Below are 23,456 nucleotides of genomic sequence, written 5' to 3' on the forward strand. Positions count from 1 at the left end.
TCTGAAACAATATCCTTGGCATGGGGGTCAGAAACAATATTCTTGGCATAGAGGTCATAACATCATACGTTTCTACAGCCTATAAGGCTTTTCTTCTACAATGACTTGCTGTGTTGTCATATGTTCTTGCCTGCCCTGCCACTATATAAAACTGTCAGTTTTTAGGATCACTTCAAAGAGGAACAAGAGTTGTACAGCTGGCTATCACTCATGAATTTGTAAGTTCAGGATGGTTAAAATATGACAATTAATACAGCAAGAATGGATAACATACAGGCAAGTTAAGTGGGATTTCCAATGATGATGAAGTTATTTCTGGAGAAAAATCAAACACTAGGCAAAAAAGTAAAGGATAAAACTGTAGGTAGAAAAGGGGGTTAAGTTTCAGTCCCTTCAGATTGCTTAATGCTGTGTTAAAGAGTTTTTTTTTAATTATGTGCACAGTAGTGGATCACGAAACACACAAACTTTTAGTACTGAGGCCGGCCGGGGTGGCCGAGCGGTTGTAGGCGCTACAGTCCGGAACAGCGCGACCGCTACGGTCGCAGGTTCGAATCCTGCCTCGGGCATGGATGTGTGTGATGTCCTTAGGTTAGTTAGGTTTAAGTAGTTCTAAGTTCTAGGGGACTGATGACCTCAGAAGTTCAGTCCCATAGTGCTCAGAGCCATTTGAACCATTTTTTAGTACTGACAGTTTGCAGGCCACCAGCAGGAAGTGTATTATGCTGCCTAAAGTGGGTATAAGCAATAGAAAATTCCTAGTAGATTAAAACTGAGTGCCACACCAGGAATCAAACCTGGGACCTACAACTTTTGCAGGTATACTAGCTTAGCTATCCCAGCATGGCTCATGACCTGCCCTGACAGCTTTATGTCTGTGACATTTGGAAGGTAGGAGATGAGGTACTACTGGAAGTAAAACTGTGAGGGCAGGTTGTGAGCCATACTCTGACAGATCAGTCTGTAGAGCATTTGCCCATGAGGACAAAGTATCAGGTTCAATCCATGGCTGGCCACTGTGGCCGAGCGGTTCTAGGCGCTTCAGTCTGAAACCGCGCAACCGCTACAGTCGCAGGTTCGAATCCAGGCTTTGGCAAGGATGTGTGTGCTGCCCTTAGGTTTAAGTAGTTCTAAGTTCTAGGGAACTGATGACCTCAGATGTTAAGTCCCATAGTGCTCAGAGCCATTTTTTTTTCAAGCCATGAGTCAGCACACAGTTTTTTGCCAAGAAGTTACAGTTCAGTGCAAAATCAGCTGCCAGGCAGAAACTCGTGAAATTTTCTGTTAGAGAGTACGTAGACTTATGGATGTCCAGATTTGGATTATTTTCCACAGAAAATTTCCTAAAAGGAAGCACATAGTGAAACAGCAAATGACAATTTGTTTTTAGCCCCTAGAATCTGCAATGTTTCAAAAGTGCTTTCACAGAAACATTAGCAATGACTGTCACAATATTTAGAGAGAAATTATGGGAACATTGGCAGTGGAAAATTATACAATAGACTGTGTTGACAGGAAGTTTAACCATTTCTTAGATGTATTTCTGCAGTGTTTTAAGTCTTCCTTTCCCATAAAAATAAAAAGGGAAAAATTCAACAGAAGCAACGAGCAAGGATAAGGTGTGGTTAACTTGTGGGATTAAAATACCTTGCGCTAAGAAGAGGGAGCTCTATGTAATTCAGAGAAGAATCAGTAGACAAGATTTGAAATTCCATTACTACCAGTACTACAATACTGTAAACTCCTCCAGTATGTCATTAAAAATGAAAACTTATGTATTATGCTCAAAAAATTAAACGTTCAAAGTACGGTGTCGTAGCAGGCGGAGAGGTGATACTCCGACGTGGCGCGTCCCAGGTGGCGGATAGGGGGGTCCTCACCGGTTTACCGGCGGACTTGAGCGAAATAAAATAGCTCTCGCGGACCAAACACTAAGCAATCTCTACGGCTAACAACCGTAGTTGTAACTCGGAGCTTGCTCCATACAAGGTTGACTACCTTTGAAAGTCAAACATGGAAGGAAATCTTTCAAGGAATAATCCACCGCTTGGGAATAACCAAGGAAGACTGCACTCGGATACGGTGGGCAGTCACCTGAAAGATAACTTGGATGAGTCGGAGCATCTGAAAATACCCAAAACGGACAGACGACCAAAACTCAAGACAGGACAAATAAACTACATTGCGACACACAATATAAATTCCCTCATACAACCAGGCAAACTCAAAATTCTGACGGATGAAATGGATCGCAAGGGGATTCTCATAACCGGACTTCAAGAAATGAGAAATACTGATCAGGAGCCGATAGAATCACAAGGATATAGGATTTATAAGGGAATACCAGGGAAAAGAGTCATGAAACAGTGTCCACAATTTGGAACAGGATTCGTGGTGAGTCTGAAAATAATAGAGTCCATAATAGAATTTAAAGCACAATATCCCAGGCTCTCAACATTAACTCTAAAAGCTGCAAATAAAATGTACACAATAATAAATGCCCATGCCCTGACAAATGATAAAAATAATAAAAAAGAACACAGAGAAGAGGTAGAAAAATTTTGGGAGCTCTTAGATCAAACGACGAATAACATTAATAAAAATCACATCAAAATTTTAATTGGAGACTTCAATGCCCAGTTAGGAAGGGAAAAGAGATATAGAGACATAATAGGGAAATGGACAGCACAAAGAAGAACAAACAAAAATGGCATAAGACTAGTGGAATTTTGCAGAAACCATGACATGATCTCAAAGTTGACGTATTTTAAGAGAAGACCAAGTAAACTAAAAACTTGGAAACATCCAGACTGGAAAAAAGGAGAATGGCAACTGGACCATGTCTGCATGGATAAGAATTACCACAAGGAAATTCACAATGTGAAAGTACTGAGAGGGACAGATACCGGATCAGATCATTACATGATAAAAATTAAAATTAAATTAACCCCATTAGCAAAGAAAAAATCCCACCAGAAGAAGAAGAGAACCTATGACCCTCATAAACTGACACAAAATGAGGATTATGAAGCACAAACCAGGGATATAAAAATAACAGATGATCTGGAAGAAATAATTCCCAAATTGAAACAAATAGCTGAACAAGTTGCCCCTATAAATCCAAGGAAAAAACACCAGTGGTGGAACGATGAATGTGATGAAGCAGTGTTGGATCGACACCAAGCCTGGTTAAGGCATCAAAATGAAAAAAACAGAAAAATCATATTTGGAACTCACAAAACAAAGGAAGACAACACAAAAAATAATAAGGAGAGTTAAACGTCAGTACCAAAAAGATATACTTCTAATGATAGAAACAAATAGTGAAAAAACAAACTCAAGAGACTATTACAAAATATTTGGCAGACAATTACAAAGATATGATCCTCCAACATTAATGTTAAAAGATAAAGATAATAACCTAGCCCATAGCAATAGTAAAAATACAGAAATTCTAGCAGAAACATTTAACAAGTTACTAAATTGTGAAGATCCCCCAGAACTTCTTCAGATAAACACAGAAACCCCAATTAAAACACCAGCAGAAAATATAAATCCACCTACAATAAATGAGGTCTACAGAGCTTTGAAAGAACTCAAAAACTACAAAGCAAGTGGAGAAGATCAAACGTTTGCTGAACTTTGGAAATATGCAGCAGAACCAGTAAAGATAGCATTACACCAATGCATAGTAAAAATCTGGAATGAAGAGAAATTACCAGAAAATTGGACTACTGCTATAATACATCCATTACATAAGAAAGGAGAAAAATCAAATCCAGACAACTATAGAGGAATTTCCCTTTTGGACTGCACGTATAAGATCATGTCAAGAATACTATACAACCGCTGTAAAGATCAATTAGAACTGGAACTGGGAGAATATCAAGGAGGATTTAGATGCTGGAGAAGCTGCCCAGAACAGATAATCACCTTGAAGTTAGTTATGGATGTCTACAAAAGAAGGCAAAAACAACTAGTCATAACCTTTGTAGATTTCAAAAAGGCGTATGATTGCATCCATAGATCTTCAATGATGAAAATATTAAGGAATTTTGGACTTCATCCTAAATTAATAAAAATGATACAATTAACCTTAACAAACACCAAATCCAAAGTAAAATTTAGAGGAGAAATATCTGAACCATTTACGATTAAAACAGGGTTGAGACAGGGAGATTGTTTATCACCATTGCTATTCAATTGTGCTCTTGAATATGTAATGAGAGAATGGTACAAGGAAAATCCTATGAATATTAAAATTGGAACTAAGAAAGATAAAATAAACCTAAATTGCTTGGGATTTGCTGATGACCTAGCATTACTAGCTAATAATATTCAGGAAGCCACGAAACAAATAACAAGCTTACAAAATATAGCACAAAAATTAGGACTCTAGATATCATTTGAAAAGACTGAAATAATGGTAACGGATCCACTTGTAATAGATCACATCACAGTGAACAATAGGGAAATTAAAATAGTGAAACAATTTAAATACCTGGGTGAAATTATAACACATAAATTGGACGAGAAACCTGCATGGCGAGCAAGAACTAATAAAATGATAAAAGCTCAAAAACTAACATGGTCTACGTACAATAAAAAATGTCTATCAATTAAAACAAAATTAAAACATTACAAGACGGTGGTTCAACCAGAGGTTACATACGGAAGTGAAACTCTTTTTAAAGTCACCCAGAAAAACAGAATTGACAAAATTTTAAAAGTAGAGAGAAGAATTGCTAGAACATGCATAAATAAGAAATATCAAAAAGCTGGGCAATGGCGGATAGTTACAAATGAAGTGGTATACAGAGAACTGGAGCCCATCACTGATACTATACGAAAGAAAAGGATCTCTTTTTGTGGTCACATTCTGAGGACACCAGAAACCAGATTATCAAGGAAAATTATTGAGAAACTCTGGAATTTGAAACAACAAGGAGGATGGCTTAAGGAAATAAGAGAGGATATGGAAGAACTGGAAATAACTCTGGATGATTTGCAGAACAAAACGCCAAATTTAAAGAAGTTGAGGCACACAGAAATAAGATTTAAACCAAAAATTGACAAACGACATACAATGAAAAAGGTATTTACAGATAAGGAACGACGAAAAGCATCGGAACGAATGAAGAGATACTGGGCCACTTGGAAGGGGAAAATACCAAAGAAGAGGACCAGAAATGATTGACTGAAGTGGTCCAATGAGGCCGTAAAAGCAGAAGAAGAAGAAGAAGAAGAAGAAGAAAGCAAATTATATATATATATATATATATATAGGGAAACATTCCACATGGGAAAAATATATCTAAAAACAAAGATGATGTGACTTACCAAACGAAAGCACTGGCACATTGGTAGACACACAAACATACACACAAAATTCAAGCTTTTGCAACAAACTGTTGCCTCATCAGGAAAGAGGAAGGAGAGGGAAACATGAAAGGAAGTGGGTTTTAAGGGAGAGGGTAAGGAGTCATTCCAATCCCGGGAGCGGAAAGACTTACCTTAGGGGGAAAAAGTATATTTTGTAACCTTTCCAAAGCCTTCCATGGTGGATATCACAAAGTTTACTTGCGAAACTACAGTTAGGTGTTATGACATTTATAGCACCCCCTTTGTATGGATAGAATCTTATGTCCATAACAGAAAGTAGTCAGTCTCATTTACAAACTGTATCTCAGGTATGACACTAACCCCCGAAAGATGTAACACATGTGGAGTGCCACAAGGATTGATACTGGGCCCCACTCTTGCTTCTAACCAACATAAATTATCTTCTGATTACTTCACAGAATGATTCAAAAGCTGTAATATTTACTAATGATACAAGCATACTAGTCATGGGTCCAAATTCAGCCTCAGCACACACAGTTCACATGATAGCTGAAGACATCTTCAGGTGGTTCACAGTTATCCATTTAAGTCTTCATGTCAAAGAGACACATTATGTGATTTCAAATGAGTAATAATGACCGTTTAACAACACCAGAAGAAGATATTAATGCTCATACATTACATGAAACATGCAGCTTTAAACTCATTGGAGTCCAGTTGGATAACAATTTAAAATCGAGTCAGTACATAAATGAACTAATCAACAAGCTCAGTTCATTGTGCCCTGCCCTTAGAAGTGTCTGTTACTCTGTTGACATAAAGACAAGAGTATTGGCTTGTTTTGCATACATTTGTTCTCTCTCATATTATGGAATTATCATCATCAGGGGCAGTGCAACTAAAGTAAATGAAGCATTCATCCAGCAGAAGTGAGAATATTGTGTAAAGTAATAACCATGCATACAGCAGAAGCTTTTTGAAGGATTGAAGGATCTCTGAATTCTTAGACATACTTCCCAATATACTTATGTTAAAACAGTGTTCACTGTTGATAACAAAAATCAGTTTTGGATAAACTGTGATTTGCACACTCAAAATATAATACACAAAAATAAGTTTCATATACACATTGGCTTCTTGGTTAGGGTAGAGATTGGAGTTATTTACTCTGGTGAGATGATATCCAACAAGCCTCCATCTCAAATAAATCAGTCCGCAGATTGTGGTCTAGTGGCTAATGTTGCTATGTCTGGATCACGGGGTCCCGGGTTCGATCCCCAGCCGGGTTGGGGATTTACTCCACCCGGGGACCGGGTGTTTGTGTTGTCCTCGTCATCTAATCATCATTTCGGAAGTGGCGAGATTGGAACTGGAAAGATTGGGAACTTCTACAGGCACTGATGACTTTGATGTTGAGTGTCCCACAAACCAAAGTCATCATCATCATCAAATAAAGCAAGAAATTGGCAATTGCTACCAATTCAAAAGAAAATTTAAGTGAAGAAGTTGATTTTTGAGTGTTAGATCTAGAAGTAAAATTCCACTAAGCATGTGAGAACTTTCATCTGCAGCCACAACTACTGCTCTAAATGTCCACCTGTGTGGTGGGTGCAAACTTATTTGAATTTGAAAGATGGTGACATATCTTAAAGATATACAATGCTTCCAAACTGACTGTTTTTTTTTAAATTTAACTGATAAAACCACAACAGCTGCCAGAAATTGGTTTATTCATCACTCCATCACAACAAGTTTCGTGACCATGAAACTAGTTGTGACTGAGTGATTAATGGATCAATTTCTGGCAGCTGTTGAGTTTTATTAGTTTAAATGGATTATTACAGTTGTGGTTGCCCCCTATACCAAGTGATGTGATTGAGTTTCAAAACTGCTTGTGTGTGTGTGTTTTGTCCGTTTATACTCTTCTGACAGTAATGACAGGTTGCTGCTGCTGTTTTTAAGATAAGTTTATTACCTTCTCAGGTTGCTTGCAACAGGCATCAGCTATGTGGGGCTAATAGGAATCAATAAACAAATAAGAAGTGTGTCCATTCATGAAGATTTCATTACTTCCAGAAATCAACAACTCAAAAATAATATTGGTAAGTCAATGTTACTAGAATAATAAGAAGTAATTTATAGGGCATAAAACTGATAAACAAGTCAGAATTATTTTACCTCCATACACAATACACAGAGTAAGTGTCTGTAGCGCTCAAGGATTTTTCACTAACATTAAATGTTGTTGCACCTAAGGAATACTTTGCCAATGAAAAGGTCATTTTTAAGCATCTGAATAAATTACTTGGATATGTAACACTATATCAACATTGATTTAAAACAAGTGAATTAAGGTTATGATTTAGTTTCTGAAATACAAGTAATGGCTTACCACCTTTAAAATTTGCAAATATTTGAGGAGAAACATGGGCCAAGATTTTTCAGCACGACTGCATATACTTCAGCAGTTTTTGGGCTTGTATCAAGAACATTTCCTGGATATGAAACATAAAAAGTCTATGCCATCCACCAAAACAACTTTAAGAGTCATGGCTGTGTTTCTTATCAAGATTTATTATACTACAGTAATGTCCTATATTTCATTTCAATTGCAAAAAAACCTCAGTTATTCAGGCTAATATGAAAACTGTATTTATCCCAATATTGTACTGCAGCTGCTACTATTATTGTCATAAAATTTATTTTCCAGGTTTACTGAAACTCTCAACAGGCAAGGCACAAATGAAAGAGTGCATCTTACCCATAAGTGATCTGAGAACTGATGTCAATTCAAGCATTTGTGGGACCTTCCTTACAAGCTATAATTATGGTAAATTTAATTTGTTTGTTTATTTACCTATGATACAATGCTACTTACTATATATGTGAAACTGCTTGTAACTTGAGAGGCCTGTGCAATTGATCAGCTTCACATTTTTTCATAGGATTCCCTCGTGCAGCATTAACACCTTGATGTTTTGCCTCCCAGCTTTCTTTACTGCGGTTGCGGTCTTCTCATGAAATTGTCCTCTTGGTACCCTTTTTGTGGTTTCTTATCATCTGGTGCTGGCAGCAGAGTTAACAGCATGAAGATGACCGGCAAGGTTGAACAGTCAGCATGCTTGGTCCAGTGTCATATTGAGGAGCAAATTAATGCACCGGCTGCTGGGCAGTCAGTAATTTGGCTGCACCCATAGTTATCTTAATGGCAGCAAAGATTTTCTGCACAAGATTTTCAATCCAGTTCATGACACAGTGAAACAGCAATTGTAGTGTCAAGACTGGTAGTCTAGCAATACTGCATGTGACTGAAAACAGAGGTTAAGGATCACATCCTTGGCAGACCATGAAATTTTCATTCTGCCTTTAATCTAGCCTTCAGCTCTCAGTGATTTGAAGAGTCATCAGGAACACCACATGGTTCACTTTCCATGTGAAACTCCAGATCCTCTTTATCTGTTTGGATTATTGAGTAGGTTAGGGACACACAATTCACCAAAGTGAATGACATGCACCAGGACACTGAGCCATGTTGAAGAAAGAAATTTTCACTTGTAGTAGAGGTATCAGGCTGGTGGTGTCACCACTTGGCTCAATAGTAACAGAAGAATGGCTGGACATTGTGTTAATGTGGTTGTTAGCTTCAGCATGGCCACTGTCACTGCTTTCTGTGATGCTAACGGTGCTCTCTGAACTGTGAACTGGAAGGCATTATGACTTCTAGGTTGGTGGGATGTCTGGCTGCAGATCAGATGTAAGCTTCATGTGAGCTTCCCGAAGTGCATTTTTGGCAGCTTCCGTCTCTGTGGCAGTTGGCAATGACAACTCCTAGACGCTTACATAACCCACCAGAGTCCAAAACGTACACAACATTTTTGTATCTTAGATCACACTTTATTTCTTAAAACAGTGCATACCTGGTTTGCGCAAGTCTGTGCAGCTGAGTGTGGACAGCAATTGGAGAGCTCTCACTTCTGTTGCTTCATTGGCCTGAGCACCGATGAGCTATGGTTGCTTTGAAAATATCTTAGCCACAATAGCCTAACCATGTGTAGCTCTACACAGTCTGCACACTTTGGTGCATCATTCGTGGCAAGCAGACAATGCTGACTAGGATGTTCACCAGAGTACTTCTCAGACAAACATTGGCCAGTATTAGTTGGCATGCCACATGTCCAATGTCCTAACATCAGTAGCATTGAGCTGAACCCCACTTCATCTTCAGGCTTTCCACAGTGACTGTAGTATTGGCGATGAGGGTGAATGAACATTTTCTTTTCTCTGTGCTGCTGGTGATGAGGGTGATTGAACATTTTCCTTTTCCTGGTTTGCCTGTGGCTACAATCGGAAGAAGAGGCTTATCCAGCCTAGTCGTCAGGGATAGCATGCACGTCAGTATGCGGACTTCAAATCCTAGGTCTTCCAGTTCCTCCTTTAAGTGGTCTGGATATGTTGTTTGTGGAAACCATGAATGACAGGCCTAACAACTTTGTGTGGATGGCTCAAGTATAAAGTGTCAACTGACATATAGCTGCCTCACTTATGACACGTCTGTAGTCCATAATATTGCAGATGGTGATCCAGACAAAAAGATCTTTCCCCACAGCTTTCACAGTTAATTCTTCTGTCATACAGTTTCTAAGCAGCTGTAAGATCTGTCACTAGTCATCTTTGATTTGTGGGACAATTACTGGAGCCATCTTCATGGATGATTACATCTTCTTGCACTGTGGATGTGCCACTGGTGTCACTGTGCATTGACTCTGTGCTCATTTCCACAGCAGATGGCCAAAAAGAAACCATTAAAGACGGTCTACAAAAAATTAAAAACGTGCCTGGAACTCAAATTTTTGGACGTTTGAACAATTTGTTTATCTGAAATGATGGAAAGATATGAAGAGGGAATGTGCAAGTTGTGCAGGTACAGCTGCTGAAAGAATGAAAACCCATGTTTGGAGAGATGCTGTGAGGGACCCAGAAATAGTAACTGAAATGTAAATTTCAAAGTAGCACAGTAAGACAGTGGAAGTTTTAATATCAAAAATGGAAATGACTATTAAAAATACATAAACAGAGGGGAAAATACACAATGTAAAGAACACAGATACTCTCTGAAAAAAAAAAAAAAAAAAAAAAAACATTCTGCCTTTTGATTTAAATCCTTTTTACAGACCAATAGCAGCAAATGATTCAGGATTAAACATTGTGGAATGGCCATTGTAATTTCTCAACATGCAAATAATATAGCGACCTTTGTGAATTACCTATATTGCCAAAATCAAGTTTTTCACTCTGGCTTTAAAAGTCTCCATTATTACTGCACATTATAAACTGTAAATGAGAAATTGTGAGAGTTCAATACTATACACCACTGTCTCTCTTGCTTGTCAATGCAGGCAGGAAAAATCCTTAATGTACAGCTATTACAGATACTTTTGTGGATACATGGGCACAATTTCAGTAATGTTTATGGAATACTGAACTACATATATTGCTCTATAATTATTTAAGTGTTTTAACACTTATTAACAATACTCGTCAAGAATGTATGATTACATTGCTCTTACACTTTCAAACAGCAATAAGAAGTGCATTCAATTTTCATTAAAAATATATCCATCAATTACATCAAACAGAGACAGAGAAACATGTTATATAAATGATCATTCACATATCCATCACGTTATGTAGATCTCATCATGAGGGAGAAACTTCAAGGATATTGAAAGCATCAAAAGCAACAGCTGTTAGAAGCTAATTTGGCACCTTGTATTTATAATTAAGTATTGTTTAACTGCTATATAATATTTTTACATATGCAGGCTAAATTTAACATTAAAATTAACAAACAGTAAACTACACCAAAAAAGCTGCTCTTTCTTTGATTATTGTATATGAACTACTGACTTTTTACTTCTTACGTCAGATTAATATTTAACTGACAATAGAAACATTCATCAAAGAATAACAGATAACTATATGCCATACCTAAGAAGATAGGTCTGTGCAGAGTGAACAACATTACTTCTTATCCAGCCAATAACAATCTTCAGTACTTGAAGCTAAATGATCACATAAATTTGATAAAGTGTCTAATAAGGCATATTTTTAAATTTGTAAGCATTCCTAATTTCTTATGATATGACTCTGTAGGCTTTCCCAGCATAATAAGTCTTGAAAGTCTCTTTGAGTTTACTGCCGGATATTAAAGTCAACTTGATCCAATATTTCGTCAGTCTGACTGCTCGCCATCTCAAGGAGCATGCTGCTTCTGCTGCTGAGAACTGATGCCAAGGCTGCAAATCAACATCCTATATAGGCCTCTGTACTATACACGGTGCATGTGGCACCCATCACAGTTGCTGCCCTCCAAGACTGGCCAGGTGGCACAGCCCTTACTAGAACACTGGGTGACAACAATATATTGTACTCCGAGATGATTTTTGAACACTTGGACTCGCCACACCGAAGATTGTTGTATTTTGCTGCATGATAGTACAAGGTTCCACGTCCTGCTAAGAGGAAACCCACTGTCTCTATTAACCACATTATCTGCCAACCTAATTTGAGGAAATTGTGAAAGTTGCCAACACTTCTAGTTTTTGGAACAGTGTTTATAAAGAGGCAATTGAAATTAGGTTGGCAGACAATTTGCTTAATAAAGACAATGGGTTTCCTCTTAGCGGGACATGGAATCCTTTACTATCATGCATCAAAACAGAATGTTCTTCAGTGCAGAAGTCATAGTGTTTGAAAATCATCTCTGAGTGGGATATACTGTTGCTGCTGGTGTTCTACTAAGAGTGGCACCACTTGCCCAGTCTTGGAGGACAGTAACTCTGATGGGCGGTACATGCACTGTGTATGGTACAGAGGCCTACATAGGACATCGATTTGTAGCCTTGGCATCAGTTCTCAGCATGACTCAGTATCAGAAGCAGTGTTCTCCTGAAGATGGCAAACAGTGGATCACCAAAATATTGAATCAAATTAAGTTTAATATCTGGCAGCAAACCCTAAGAGACTTTCAATTCCTAATTTCTTGTTTTATGACTAACAGGAACTTTTGAGGACCTCTGTACAGCCATACAGACCCTAGCTCTGAATCTTAGCCATAATGGGAAAGTCTCCAATGAAATTGTTTGGCTTGTATTGCGTTATTTTTGTGTAATACTAGTTCACCTAAAAATAATTATTATTTGAAAAGTACAGTTTCTGAGCAGGTGCTTAGGGAATTAAGTATAAGGATTCAATGTTCTTTAAAGAAGCCTTGGTAAGATGTTCAGTTTTCTATTTCACACAGTGTTCCTACTTCTCACAAGTGCTGAGTAAGTAACTAATTCACTTTTACTTGCAATACCCTGGAAGATATCTTAATAAGACAATTGGTGGTGGAAGCATGTAAAACAAACTAACACCTCTGTTTTTAAACATAGATACTGAGACATATTTCAGCAAACTGAGGTTCTTCATATGTTTATCTGTTAACTGATTATTGTTTAACATGGTATCCCGTTAGACCTCAAGAAATTTGGACATAGTGATCCATTTAGTGTATAATCATTGGCGCCTATTTCTGGTACCAGCAGTCAGTTTTGTTCATCTGAAATGGTATAATTAGTATTTTTGTGAAATTGATTTTGATTGCTGTGAACCAGTTGAATAATCTGTTCAGGTACCATCTGAGCTAGCCTACATTTTCGAATTTGTGAATTACACAATACAATTAATTTTTTTAAATACAGTATCATTTCATATCTAAAAATTCATCTACTGAGTAGAAGGAGTGGTCAATTCAGAAATTTTTTAAAATTACTTTTAAATGTTGCTTGGCTATCTGTCCAATTTTTAATGCTATTTGGCAAATGACCAAAGATTTTTGTGGCAGCATAATTCACCCCTTTCTGTGCCAATCAGATTTAACCCAGTGTTACAGCTATGCACTTTGCTGTTTATTTTTGAATTGGGATGCGTTATAAATAATAAATTTCATAAGTGAATATATGTATTGCAAATGTTCCTTAAATAAATGTCTGGGGTGGGCTCCAGAAATCATTCTGATTACTTGCTCATGTGCAATGAATACTTTTTTCTTAATGATGAATTATATCAAAATATGATGTTATATGACTGCAATGAAAGAGCATAGGCATAGTAGCCTAATTTACTGATATGTTTATCACCAAAGTTTGTGATAACCCTAACAGCGTAAGTAGCTGAACCTAACCATTTCAGATCATAAATGTGTTTCTTCCAGTTCAATTTCTCATCAGTACACACCCAGAAATTTTGAATATTCTGCCTTAGCAATAGACTTCTGTTAAAAGTCTATATCTATTAATGGTGTTACGCCATTTACTGTACAGAACTGTGTATACATTGTTTTCTCAAAATTTTGTGGGAGTCCATTGGCAGAGAAACACTTAATAATCTTCTGAAAGACATTATTTACAATTTACTCAGCTGGTTCTTGTTTGTTGGGTGTGATGACTTGTATGATCAGGACTCTGCTGATTTTTGCAGACTACCTATACTGTTAATTTCAACCTTCTGAATTCTTTCAGTTAAGTATGAATTAAACTATTTGTGCACTGCCCCACTCATACCACAATACTTAGGCTTATCTCAGTCAAAAGCCTTTGAGAGATCACAAAATGTCCCAATGGGTGACGTTCGGTTATTCAAAGTGTTTAATATTTGATCCATTAAAGCATTTTCTGTTGAAAAGCCTTTCTGAAAACCAAATTGGCATTTTCTTAGTACTTCATTTTTACAAATATGTGATACTACTCTTGAGTACATTACTTTTTCAAGAATTTTGGATAGAGCTGTCAGAAGTGTGTGGACCCAGTGCAGAACCTTACAGAACATTATGTTTCATTGAAACCATTTTGAATTTAGTTTTATTCCTGTGGTGTAGTAACTGTAGTAACTGTACTTTCTTTTATTAAAATATAACTAGATTAATAAAACAGGCATGTCTTTAATACCATAACATCTTACTTTTACAAATAGGAATTTATGGTACACAGGACTCCAGGATTTCAGGAGGTCTCATAAAGTACCAGAACAGTAATTTTTACTCTCTCTCTCTCTCTCTCTCTCTCTCTCTCTCTCTCTCTCTCCAATCCCCCCCCCCCCCCCTCCCTTTTTTAGGGCTGTTATGGAGCAGTTCTGCTCAGTATAATGAGTATTTCATTACAGAGCACTTTTTTATTTCTTTTTACTGGAAAGAGTGAAATGAGTTCCTTTTTTCACATTTTATATAATTTTATATATACCTTTAACACTGCATGTTTAAGGCTTTCAGGTAATATACCAGGAGTCAGTGACTGGTTAAAAAGATAGCTTAAGGCTGATCTGATCAAATTTCCACACAACCACAATATTCTGTTGAAAAGTCCACCTGCTTAGCTCAATCATTCTCGCTTCGCATGTTAGACGACAATTTGTTCTATTAGTTCCACCTCTACCACAGCGCTACATATATTCCTCGTGTCCATTTAGTGTTGTGTTGGTCTCCGTGTACCTTGCATCGCTGGTTGTCAGCTAGTGTTTGATGTTCATGCGGCCCTTCCTGTCGCAGCGGCATCTCATGCCATGATGTCCAACGTGGTTCCCACAATGATTCCGCGTACAGGTACTATCAGCTTCACCTTCGACAAATCCATGCGTCACATACAGCCTGGTTCTTTGGAGCTACATGACTGGTTAGTCGATACAATTAAAGTCACTACTGACCAGATGGATACTGCATATTTTGACAGTGAATTATATGTGTTTTTTGTTAAGTTTCTTGACCTGCTCCAGGTTGATAGGATACTTTCTCATCACAGTTCTCAGATACCCTTTATGCACCGTGATGGTTGCACTAGTATGGTTCTCTTGGCAAATGCAGAAGTGATCTATACGAATGTCCGGGTGTTTAACCTTCTGCCTGAGGTAGACAACTGTTTTCTGAGGCCCGTTTTGCTTCCTTATGGGGAAATACGTCATATTCAAAAGGAACGCTGGTCTGCTCAGCACCACTTACAGGTCTATAGTGGTGTTCGGTCAGTGGAAATGGTGGTCAAAAAACATATTCCTTCTCATCTACAGGTATATGGTTATAGGGTGCATATTACATATAGTGGCCAAGAAGGAACATGTTATTATTGTAATCAAACCCGTCATTTCCGTACTAATCGTCCGCAGCGTGTGGTGGTATTAAAACCTACATATGAACAGCGTAAAAAATTGAAACTTCCTGGCAGATTAAAACTGTGTGCCAAGTTCGAGTCTCAGTCTGGCACAGTTGATTCCGTTAATTCCGATGTGCCTGCCATGATTTCTCCTGTTGTCGAGGCTGCCCCTTCGGAGACACCAGTGAAAGAACCTGTTTCCGGTTCCCATATGTCTTCTCCGGTACTTTCGGACACTTCACTTGTCAGCTCTGTTTCCCATCCCCCTTCTGCGACTTCTGCCACCCCCTCTAAGTCACCGCCTTTTCCCATGAAACAACTGATTGATTCTCAAGAGCCAGTGGATCCTGTTGTTATTCCCCAACCATCCCTCCATGAACCCATGTCTGTGGGCAAGTAGGATGTAGAGGTGCTCCCTTGCAATCTGAAATGGAATACCTACATGATGCTCCCACGCGACTGAACGTGGCAGCGTCGGCACCACAGAGCCGCAGTAGACTCTGTAAACAAACACAGAGAGCCGCATCACGGCTGAAGAAAAAGCAGTGGGAAGATGAGAGTTCTGTTTCCTAGTTCTTCTCTTTCTGATTCAGCGACTGATTCTGGTATGGTTACTTGTACATTGCTCCATCAACTGACGGATCTCTACCATTCTTTGTTCTTTGTTCTGGGTTGAAGTTCCATGCAATCATTCACATTTCTTACTCTGAATATTAACAAAATATTTTCTGAGCTCCGGCTCGTCACTTTGCGACAGTTTATATATCAATCTGGGGCAGATTTTTTTTTTTACAGGAAGTCTTACTCGACCTGTTTTCCATTCCTCAGTTCTCCACCTTTTTTAATGTAGCTTCCTAACTTTCTACAGGCACTGCCTTCTTTTATAGGGTAGGCATTCCATTGATGGATTTCGAAGTACTCAACAGTGGAAGGGGGATCGGGTGCATGTTTTGTGATCTCAGTTTACTCCTTCTTTATGCCCCGTCTGGCACAGGTCGTACTACTGCACGTTCGAGTTTCTATAAAGAAGAAATCATTTACCTGCTTCGTAAATCCCAAACCAAATTTATCTTAGGTGGGGACTTCAATTGTGTTCTGCAGCTGGTGGATCAGTCTCCTAATTTTAATTTCAGTAAAGAACTCAACGACCTGGTGCACTCCTTGCACCTACGTGACGTGTGGATATTTCGCTATCCCACATTTGTGCAACATACATAGTTTACTCCTACGTCTAGCAGTCGCCTCGATCGCATTTACCTTTCAGATTCCTTGTGTGGGCAATTTCTTGATGCTGAGGTGATACCAGCCTGTTTTACTGATCATTGCACCATAGCCATCACGTTTAATTATGACCAGCAACCGGTGAAATTGTTTTGTCCTACCTGGATGCTTAATTTAACCTATTTGCAAGATACCTCTCTTGGTGTCATCCTGGAGGACGTATGGGTTCGCTGTTCTCATACTATGGACCAGTACCCGTCTTTTGTGGCCTGGTGGACACTACATGCTAAACTACAAATCCGTAGGGCTCTCATGTGATTTGGAGCTGTGAAGGTGGCAGATGATCGACAAAAGCAAGAATTTTACTACTCAGTCTTACGTCAACTGTATGATAGTGCTACGCATGCTCTCCTATTGGTTACTGATATACAGCGCATCAAAGCCAAATTGCTGCAGCTCAAGTACAATCAAATGGAGGGATTGCAGACGAGGTCTCAACCATGTTCCCTTTTACAAGACGAATTGATAGCACTATACCATCTAGTCCGTTTACGGGCGCACCGGAAACATGTGTGCCTTGCCTCCCTCACAACCACTGATGGTCGCATGTTCACCTCTCACCGTGACATTTCCAACTTTATTTACACCAATTTTACTCATCCGTACAATACCCATGTCTCGGCTGAAAACTCTCTCAGTGACTTTACATCCTTGCTGCATCGCGTCATTACTCCTCAATTAAATGACGCCTTTCTGTGTCCCTTTCAAAAGGATGATATATATGATGTTGTTACAGGATCTCGGTCCCTCAAGTCACCTGGATTTGACGGTATTCCTAAGGAGTTTTATGTTCAATTTTGGCCAGTCATTGGTGACACCTTAACGTCAATGGTAAATGGAGTGATGCGGGAAGTCTCGCCTCCTGCTCCTTTTCAGGAAGGTAAACTGGTCCTCCTCCGGAAATCCCCAAGTCGACCTGTGATTGATTCCCTCCGTCCTATTACTCTCCTTAACTTCGATTATAAAATTGTTGTTTGACCAATTAATATCCGTCTCTCTAAGCTGCTCGATACCATTATTGCTGCCCACCAAAGCTGTGTGCCTGGATGAATAATATTGACTTCTGTTCTTGAATGTCGTGATGTAATTTCGGTGGCGGCTGCCACTAATATCCTAGGGGCTTTGCTTTTTCTTGATTTCCAAAAATCATTTGACCATGTCTGCCATGACACCTATGTCGGCTTTAATAATGATGCTCGACAGGTCTTAATTAACTCGCCTTTTTACTGGTATCAGTGTCTTGGCGATTGTGAACGATCGAATTAATAATTGTAAATGCATGTTCCTACCGTTGAGAGGCTTCGATCATGTCGTCATTCCTTGGGCAATGGTCGTCAATTGCCATAAGACAGGGATCTTAGTGGATCGCAAACCGATCAAAATGGCGTCATTAAATGGCGTGAGATTACAAGTCGTGTTCACAGGGTGATCCTTGAACATGAATGCCGTTCCCTTAGCCTCCTTCACAAGGTACAGGTTTTAGAGACCTATGTTTTCAGTAAAGTATATTACATTGCGCAGGTCTTCTCGCTTCCCGCGACGATGCCCCACAGACTGAAACAGCTGTTTGGTCAATTCCTGTGGCGCCGCCATATCTTTTGTGTCCGATATGAAGTCGTGGCCAGGCCTCAAAAGCTTGGAGGACTGGGTCTTTCCGATATCAAAGTGAAGACATCCATCTTATTTGCCTGCCGCAATGTTTTAACCTGTATGCTGGCTCCGCATTCAGTTACCTCTTGTTTACTTTCCTGCCTCCAGCCGGTCAGTCTGACACCTACTGTTGATGTTGGACGGATTAATCCTAAATTGCGTTACATTCGTGAATACTATCTAATTATTGGTATCCTAGGTGCTGATATACTTTCTATGACGCATATTACTACCAACATGTTATCACCCCTTTGGGGTGCGCCATGTTCCCCTTCTTTTGTTGAACTTGCTTCCCCGTTAACATCTTGGAATATGGTCTGGTCTCACCTTAGTCTTCCTATATTGCCAATGGAGATTGCTTCAACTTGGTATAAGGTCATTCACTGTCTGATGATTGTTTTTTTCGTACTGGCCTTCATCCGACTGATCAGTGTGAGGAATGTCATTAAACTGACACCTTACTTCACAGGCTTGTTGCTTGTGAATGGGATCACTGGCTCTGGGTCTGCTGTCAATTAGCTTCCCTTACTCAAGGGCCTGAAATCACTTTCCCAGATGATATTTTCCTACATCCGGACATATCCTTTTTTCCTCAGATGAAAACTAACATGATTGTCTGGCTCTTGGGTTACTATGTTCACTATGTTGTTGAAGGCGGGAATGACCCAGATCCCTACGTTTTTCACCATTGTCTGACAACTGCTATTTGGAAATGGCAGCGGTTGCCATGATACTGAACACTTTTTGCGAATATGCTTTTTCTTGTGTTTAACCGTCAGGGTGTTGGTTAAGTTCCCTTGTAATCCCTGTTTCTTCACTGAGCTTGAGTCCCCTCCCTTGTAGCTTTGTTTAGTCAGTTTTTCTTTTCCACATGTATTAAAAAAAAATAAAAAATAAAAAATAAAAAAATAAAAAATAATTGACTAGAAGGGTGGGATAATGGCTTAGTCTTCTCGTTCAGAATTTAATAATTGTTTGTGCTTGAACTAATTCGTTGATTTTTTTTTTTTGCAGCTGATATTAAATGATGATTTGACTATGGTTGCCTGATTTTCGTGAAAATACCAAGTCAATCTGATTAAAAAAAAAAGAAGGTAATGTGCATGCCTCCCACACAGTGGGCCTGGGTTCAATTCCCGGCCAGGTTGTAGATTTTCTCCACTCATGGACTGGGTGTTGTGTTGTCCTCATAATCCTTTCATCCTCATCACCAGCACATGAGTAGCCCAATGTGGTGTCGACTGAAATAAGGCTCGCACTCGGTGGCCTAACTTCCCTGGATGGGACCTCCCAGTCAGCAATGCCGTGCGATCATTTTATTTTTTCTGTTGAAAAACCATCATATTCAGAAGAATTACAGATTGAACATCCTAATTCTTGAGAGTTTTATTTCTGAAGTCTGTCAGTAGTGGATATATTGCCTGACAAGGTAAATCCAGACTAGCTGTATTTAGTTTATTTATAACTATACTGTTTGCTGTGGCTATGGTGAAATTGCCACTCAGAACTGAGTCCAACAATTTTAACAGGTGATCATTTCTGTTACAGGGATTGTAAGGGAACTGAATTTCACTCACCTCATTTTTAAAATAAAATATCTTATTTAATATCTTTCTGTGTTGTATTTGCTTTATTCTTAGATTCTTTTGTGTGTGTGTGTGTGTGTGTGTGTGTGTGTGTGTGTGTGTGTGTTTCTTTTTTTTTTTTTTTTTTTTTTTTTTTTTTTTTTTTTTACATATGTAATGTGAATGTCTTTCAATTTTTTATAACAAACTGTATGTATTTGCAATACTAGTTGTAAATGAATTTAACCACTCTGTTACAGACTGTTCTCTGACAATATTAGAAAAGGAAAGTTGCCACTCACCATATAGTGGAGATGCTGAGTCGATATAGGCATAACAAAAAGATTCACACAATTATAGCTTTCGGCCATTAAGGCATTTGTCAGCAATACACACGCGCGCGCAAGTGGCGACTGGGTGGGGGTAAGGAAGAGGCTGGGGCAGGAAGGAGGAGAGATAGTATGGAGGGGGTGGTGGGCAGTGAAGTGCTGCAGTTTAGATGGAGGGCAAGAGAGAAGTTGGGGAGGGGAGTGGTGGGGTAAGTAGTGGAAAGAAGAGAAATATAAAGGCAGTGAAATGACGGCTGTGTAGTGCTGGAATGGGAACAGGGAGGCGGCTGAATGGGTGAGGACAGTGACTAACGAGGTTGAGGCCAGGAGGGTTTCGGGAACGTAGGATGTATTGCAGGAAAGTTCCCAACTGCGCAGTTCAGAAAATCTGGTGTTGGTGGGAAGGATCCATATGGCACAGGCTCTGAAGCAGTCACTGAGATGAGGGATATCATGTTTGGCTGTGTGTTCAGCAACAGGGTGGTCCACTTGTTTTTTGGCCACAGTTTGTCAGTGGGCATTCACGCAAACAGACAGCTTGTTGGTTGTCATGCCTACATAGAATGCAGCACAGTGGTTGCAGATTATCTTGTAAATCACATGACTGGTTTCACAGTTAGTCCTGCCTTTGATGGGATAGGTGATGTTAGTGACCGGACTGGAGTAGGTGATGGTAGGAGGATGTATTGGACAGGTTTTGCATCTAGGCCTATTACAATGGTATGCAAAACCTGTCCCATACATCCTCCTACCACCACCTACTCCAGTCCGGTCACTAACATCACCTATCCCATCAAAGGCAGGACTAACTGTGAAACCAGTCATGTGATTTACAAGATAATCTGCAACCACTGTGCTGCATTCTATGTAGGCATGACAACCAACAAGCTGTCTGTCTGCGTGAACGGCCACCAACAAACTGTGGCCAAAAAACAAGTGGACCACCCTGTTGCCGAACACGCTGCCAAACATGATATCCCTAATCTCAATGACTGCTTCGGAGCCTGTGCCATATGGATCCTTCCCACCAACACCAGCTTTTCTGAATTGCGCAGGTGGGAACGTTCCCTGCAATACATCCAACAATCCTGTAACCCTCCTGGCCTCAACCTTCGTTAGTCACTGTCCTCACCCATCCAGCCGCCTTCATGTCCCATTCCATTCCCATTTCACCACTACACCCGGTCTTTTAATTTCTTTCTATTTTTCTCCTTTCTGCTACTAACCCCCTCCCTCTCCCCATCATCTCTCCTGCCCTCCATCTAAACTGCAGCACTTCACTGTCTGCCACCCCAATCATACTATCACTTCCCCTCCCGACCCCAGCCTTCTCCTTACCCCCACCCGGTCGCCACTCCCATCATGCACTGGAGCTGCTGCTCGCAGTGTGGTTTCAGCTGTCTGAGACTGCAGATATGTGTGCAAGTTGCGTTTGCATGTGTGTGTGTGTGTGTGTGTGTGTGTGTGTGTGTGTGTGTGTGTCTATTGCTGACAAAGGCCTTAATGGCCGAAAGCTATAATTGTGTGAATCTTTTCGTTGTGCCTATCGCGACTCAGCACCTCTGCTATATGGTGAGTAGCAACTTTCCTTCCCTAATATTGTTATTGTCTGAATTACATACCACACTCTTCATCTAACACAAAATAATTCAGTCTCAGTAGTTATCCATACTTCATTTCCATCTATGTGTGATTTATTTTTGTAAGGACGGGCAGAATTTTTGCTGTTAAAATACGTTTAAGAAAGTATTGATATTTTAACTTGGACTTAATGCTTTCTAAATCTCGTACCTATTGTTCCTCTCATAAGTAACCTCTAACCAATACAGCTGTCATGTTATCAAACAATGGAAATGCCAGATATAAATATCAACACTGTAGGAAAAGATAAACTGCTACATCGATAAAGAATACACATTAAGTTGCAGACAGGAACAATTAAAACACACTTACAAGATGTTTTTGGCCCCAGCCTTCATCAGCAAAAAATAAACACACACCAGTCACACACACAAGCAAGCACACCAAATGTGCATGTGACTGGCAACTCCAGCATCTTGGGACGGAATGCAGTTACCGTATGCGATGCGAGCACCAATCTGGAGGTGGCAGAAAAGGGAAAGGGATAGAAGTGTACACGCAGGGAGAGAGAAGAGACAAATGCTGTCTGGCAGTGTGTGCAGGGACTAGAATGCCAACAGGTGCAATGTCAGGACATAGTGGGGGAGGGAGGTGAGAAAAAAGAGCAAGAAAGGAGATGGCAGGATAAGATATGCAGGTACAGTGGCAGAGAGTAGCAAACAAAGAGGGTGGGAGGTGAGAATGGGGAGGAGATGACAGGACAGAGTAGGTGGAAACTGTTGGGTGGAGGGTGTGGAGTCAGTATGCTACCATAGGTTGAGACAGGGATAATTATGGGAGTGGAGAATGTCTTGTAAGGATAATTCCCTTCTGTACAGTTTAGAAAAGCTGGTGCTGGAAGGAAGGATCCAGATGGCTCAGGTAGTGAAACAGCATTGAAGTCAAGCTTGCTTTCTTCAGCTGCACGTTGTGCCACAGGGTGATCTACTTTGCTCTTGCCTACAGTTTGACAGTGGCTGTTCATCCTGGTGAACAGCTGGTTGGTAGCCATACAAAAATAAAACGCTGTGCGATGAATCCAGTAGATCTCGTAAATGACATGGCTGCTTTCACAGGTAGCCCAACCTCTGATGGGGTGGGATAAACCTGTGACAGGACAGGATTGGGAACTGCTGGGTTATTGGACTGGGCAGGTTTTGCACCTGGGTCTTCCACAGGAATATGATCCTTGTGGCAAGGGGTTGGGATTGGGAGTGGCGTAGGGATGGACTAGGGTGTTGTGGAGGTTGGATGGGTGATTGAACACTACTTTAGGAGGGGTGGGAAGTATCCTGGGTAGGATTTCCCTCATTTCAGGGCATAATGATAAGTAATGGGCATAATGAAGGATGTAGATCAGTTGCTCCAGTCCAGAGCAGTATTGGGTGACAAAGGGGACACTCCACTGCGGCTGGTTCTTGGGGATGGTGGGAGGATTGAGGGTGTGAGGAGAAATGGCATGGGAGATCTGTTTGCAGACTAGGTCT

At 39.8% G+C, this 23,456-nt stretch overlaps 1 protein-coding gene across 1 annotated transcript in view; it reads left to right on the plus strand.

The window, feature by feature from the left end:
• Window positions 1-23,456, plus strand: part of LOC126484745 (uncharacterized) — a 131,423-nt gene that overhangs the window by 89,218 nt on the left and 18,749 nt on the right. The window contains exons 5-6 of the mRNA XM_050108343.1: window positions 7,327-7,445; window positions 8,054-8,173. Of these exons, the coding sequence (XP_049964300.1) occupies window positions 7,327-7,445; window positions 8,054-8,173 (239 nt within the window). The remainder of the gene's footprint in view (window positions 1-7,326; window positions 7,446-8,053; window positions 8,174-23,456) is intronic.

Source organism: Schistocerca serialis, chromosome 1 (assembly GCF_023864345.2).
Source record: "Schistocerca serialis cubense isolate TAMUIC-IGC-003099 chromosome 1, iqSchSeri2.2, whole genome shotgun sequence".
In the NCBI taxonomy this organism is placed as follows: Eukaryota; Metazoa; Arthropoda; class Insecta; order Orthoptera; family Acrididae; genus Schistocerca; species Schistocerca serialis.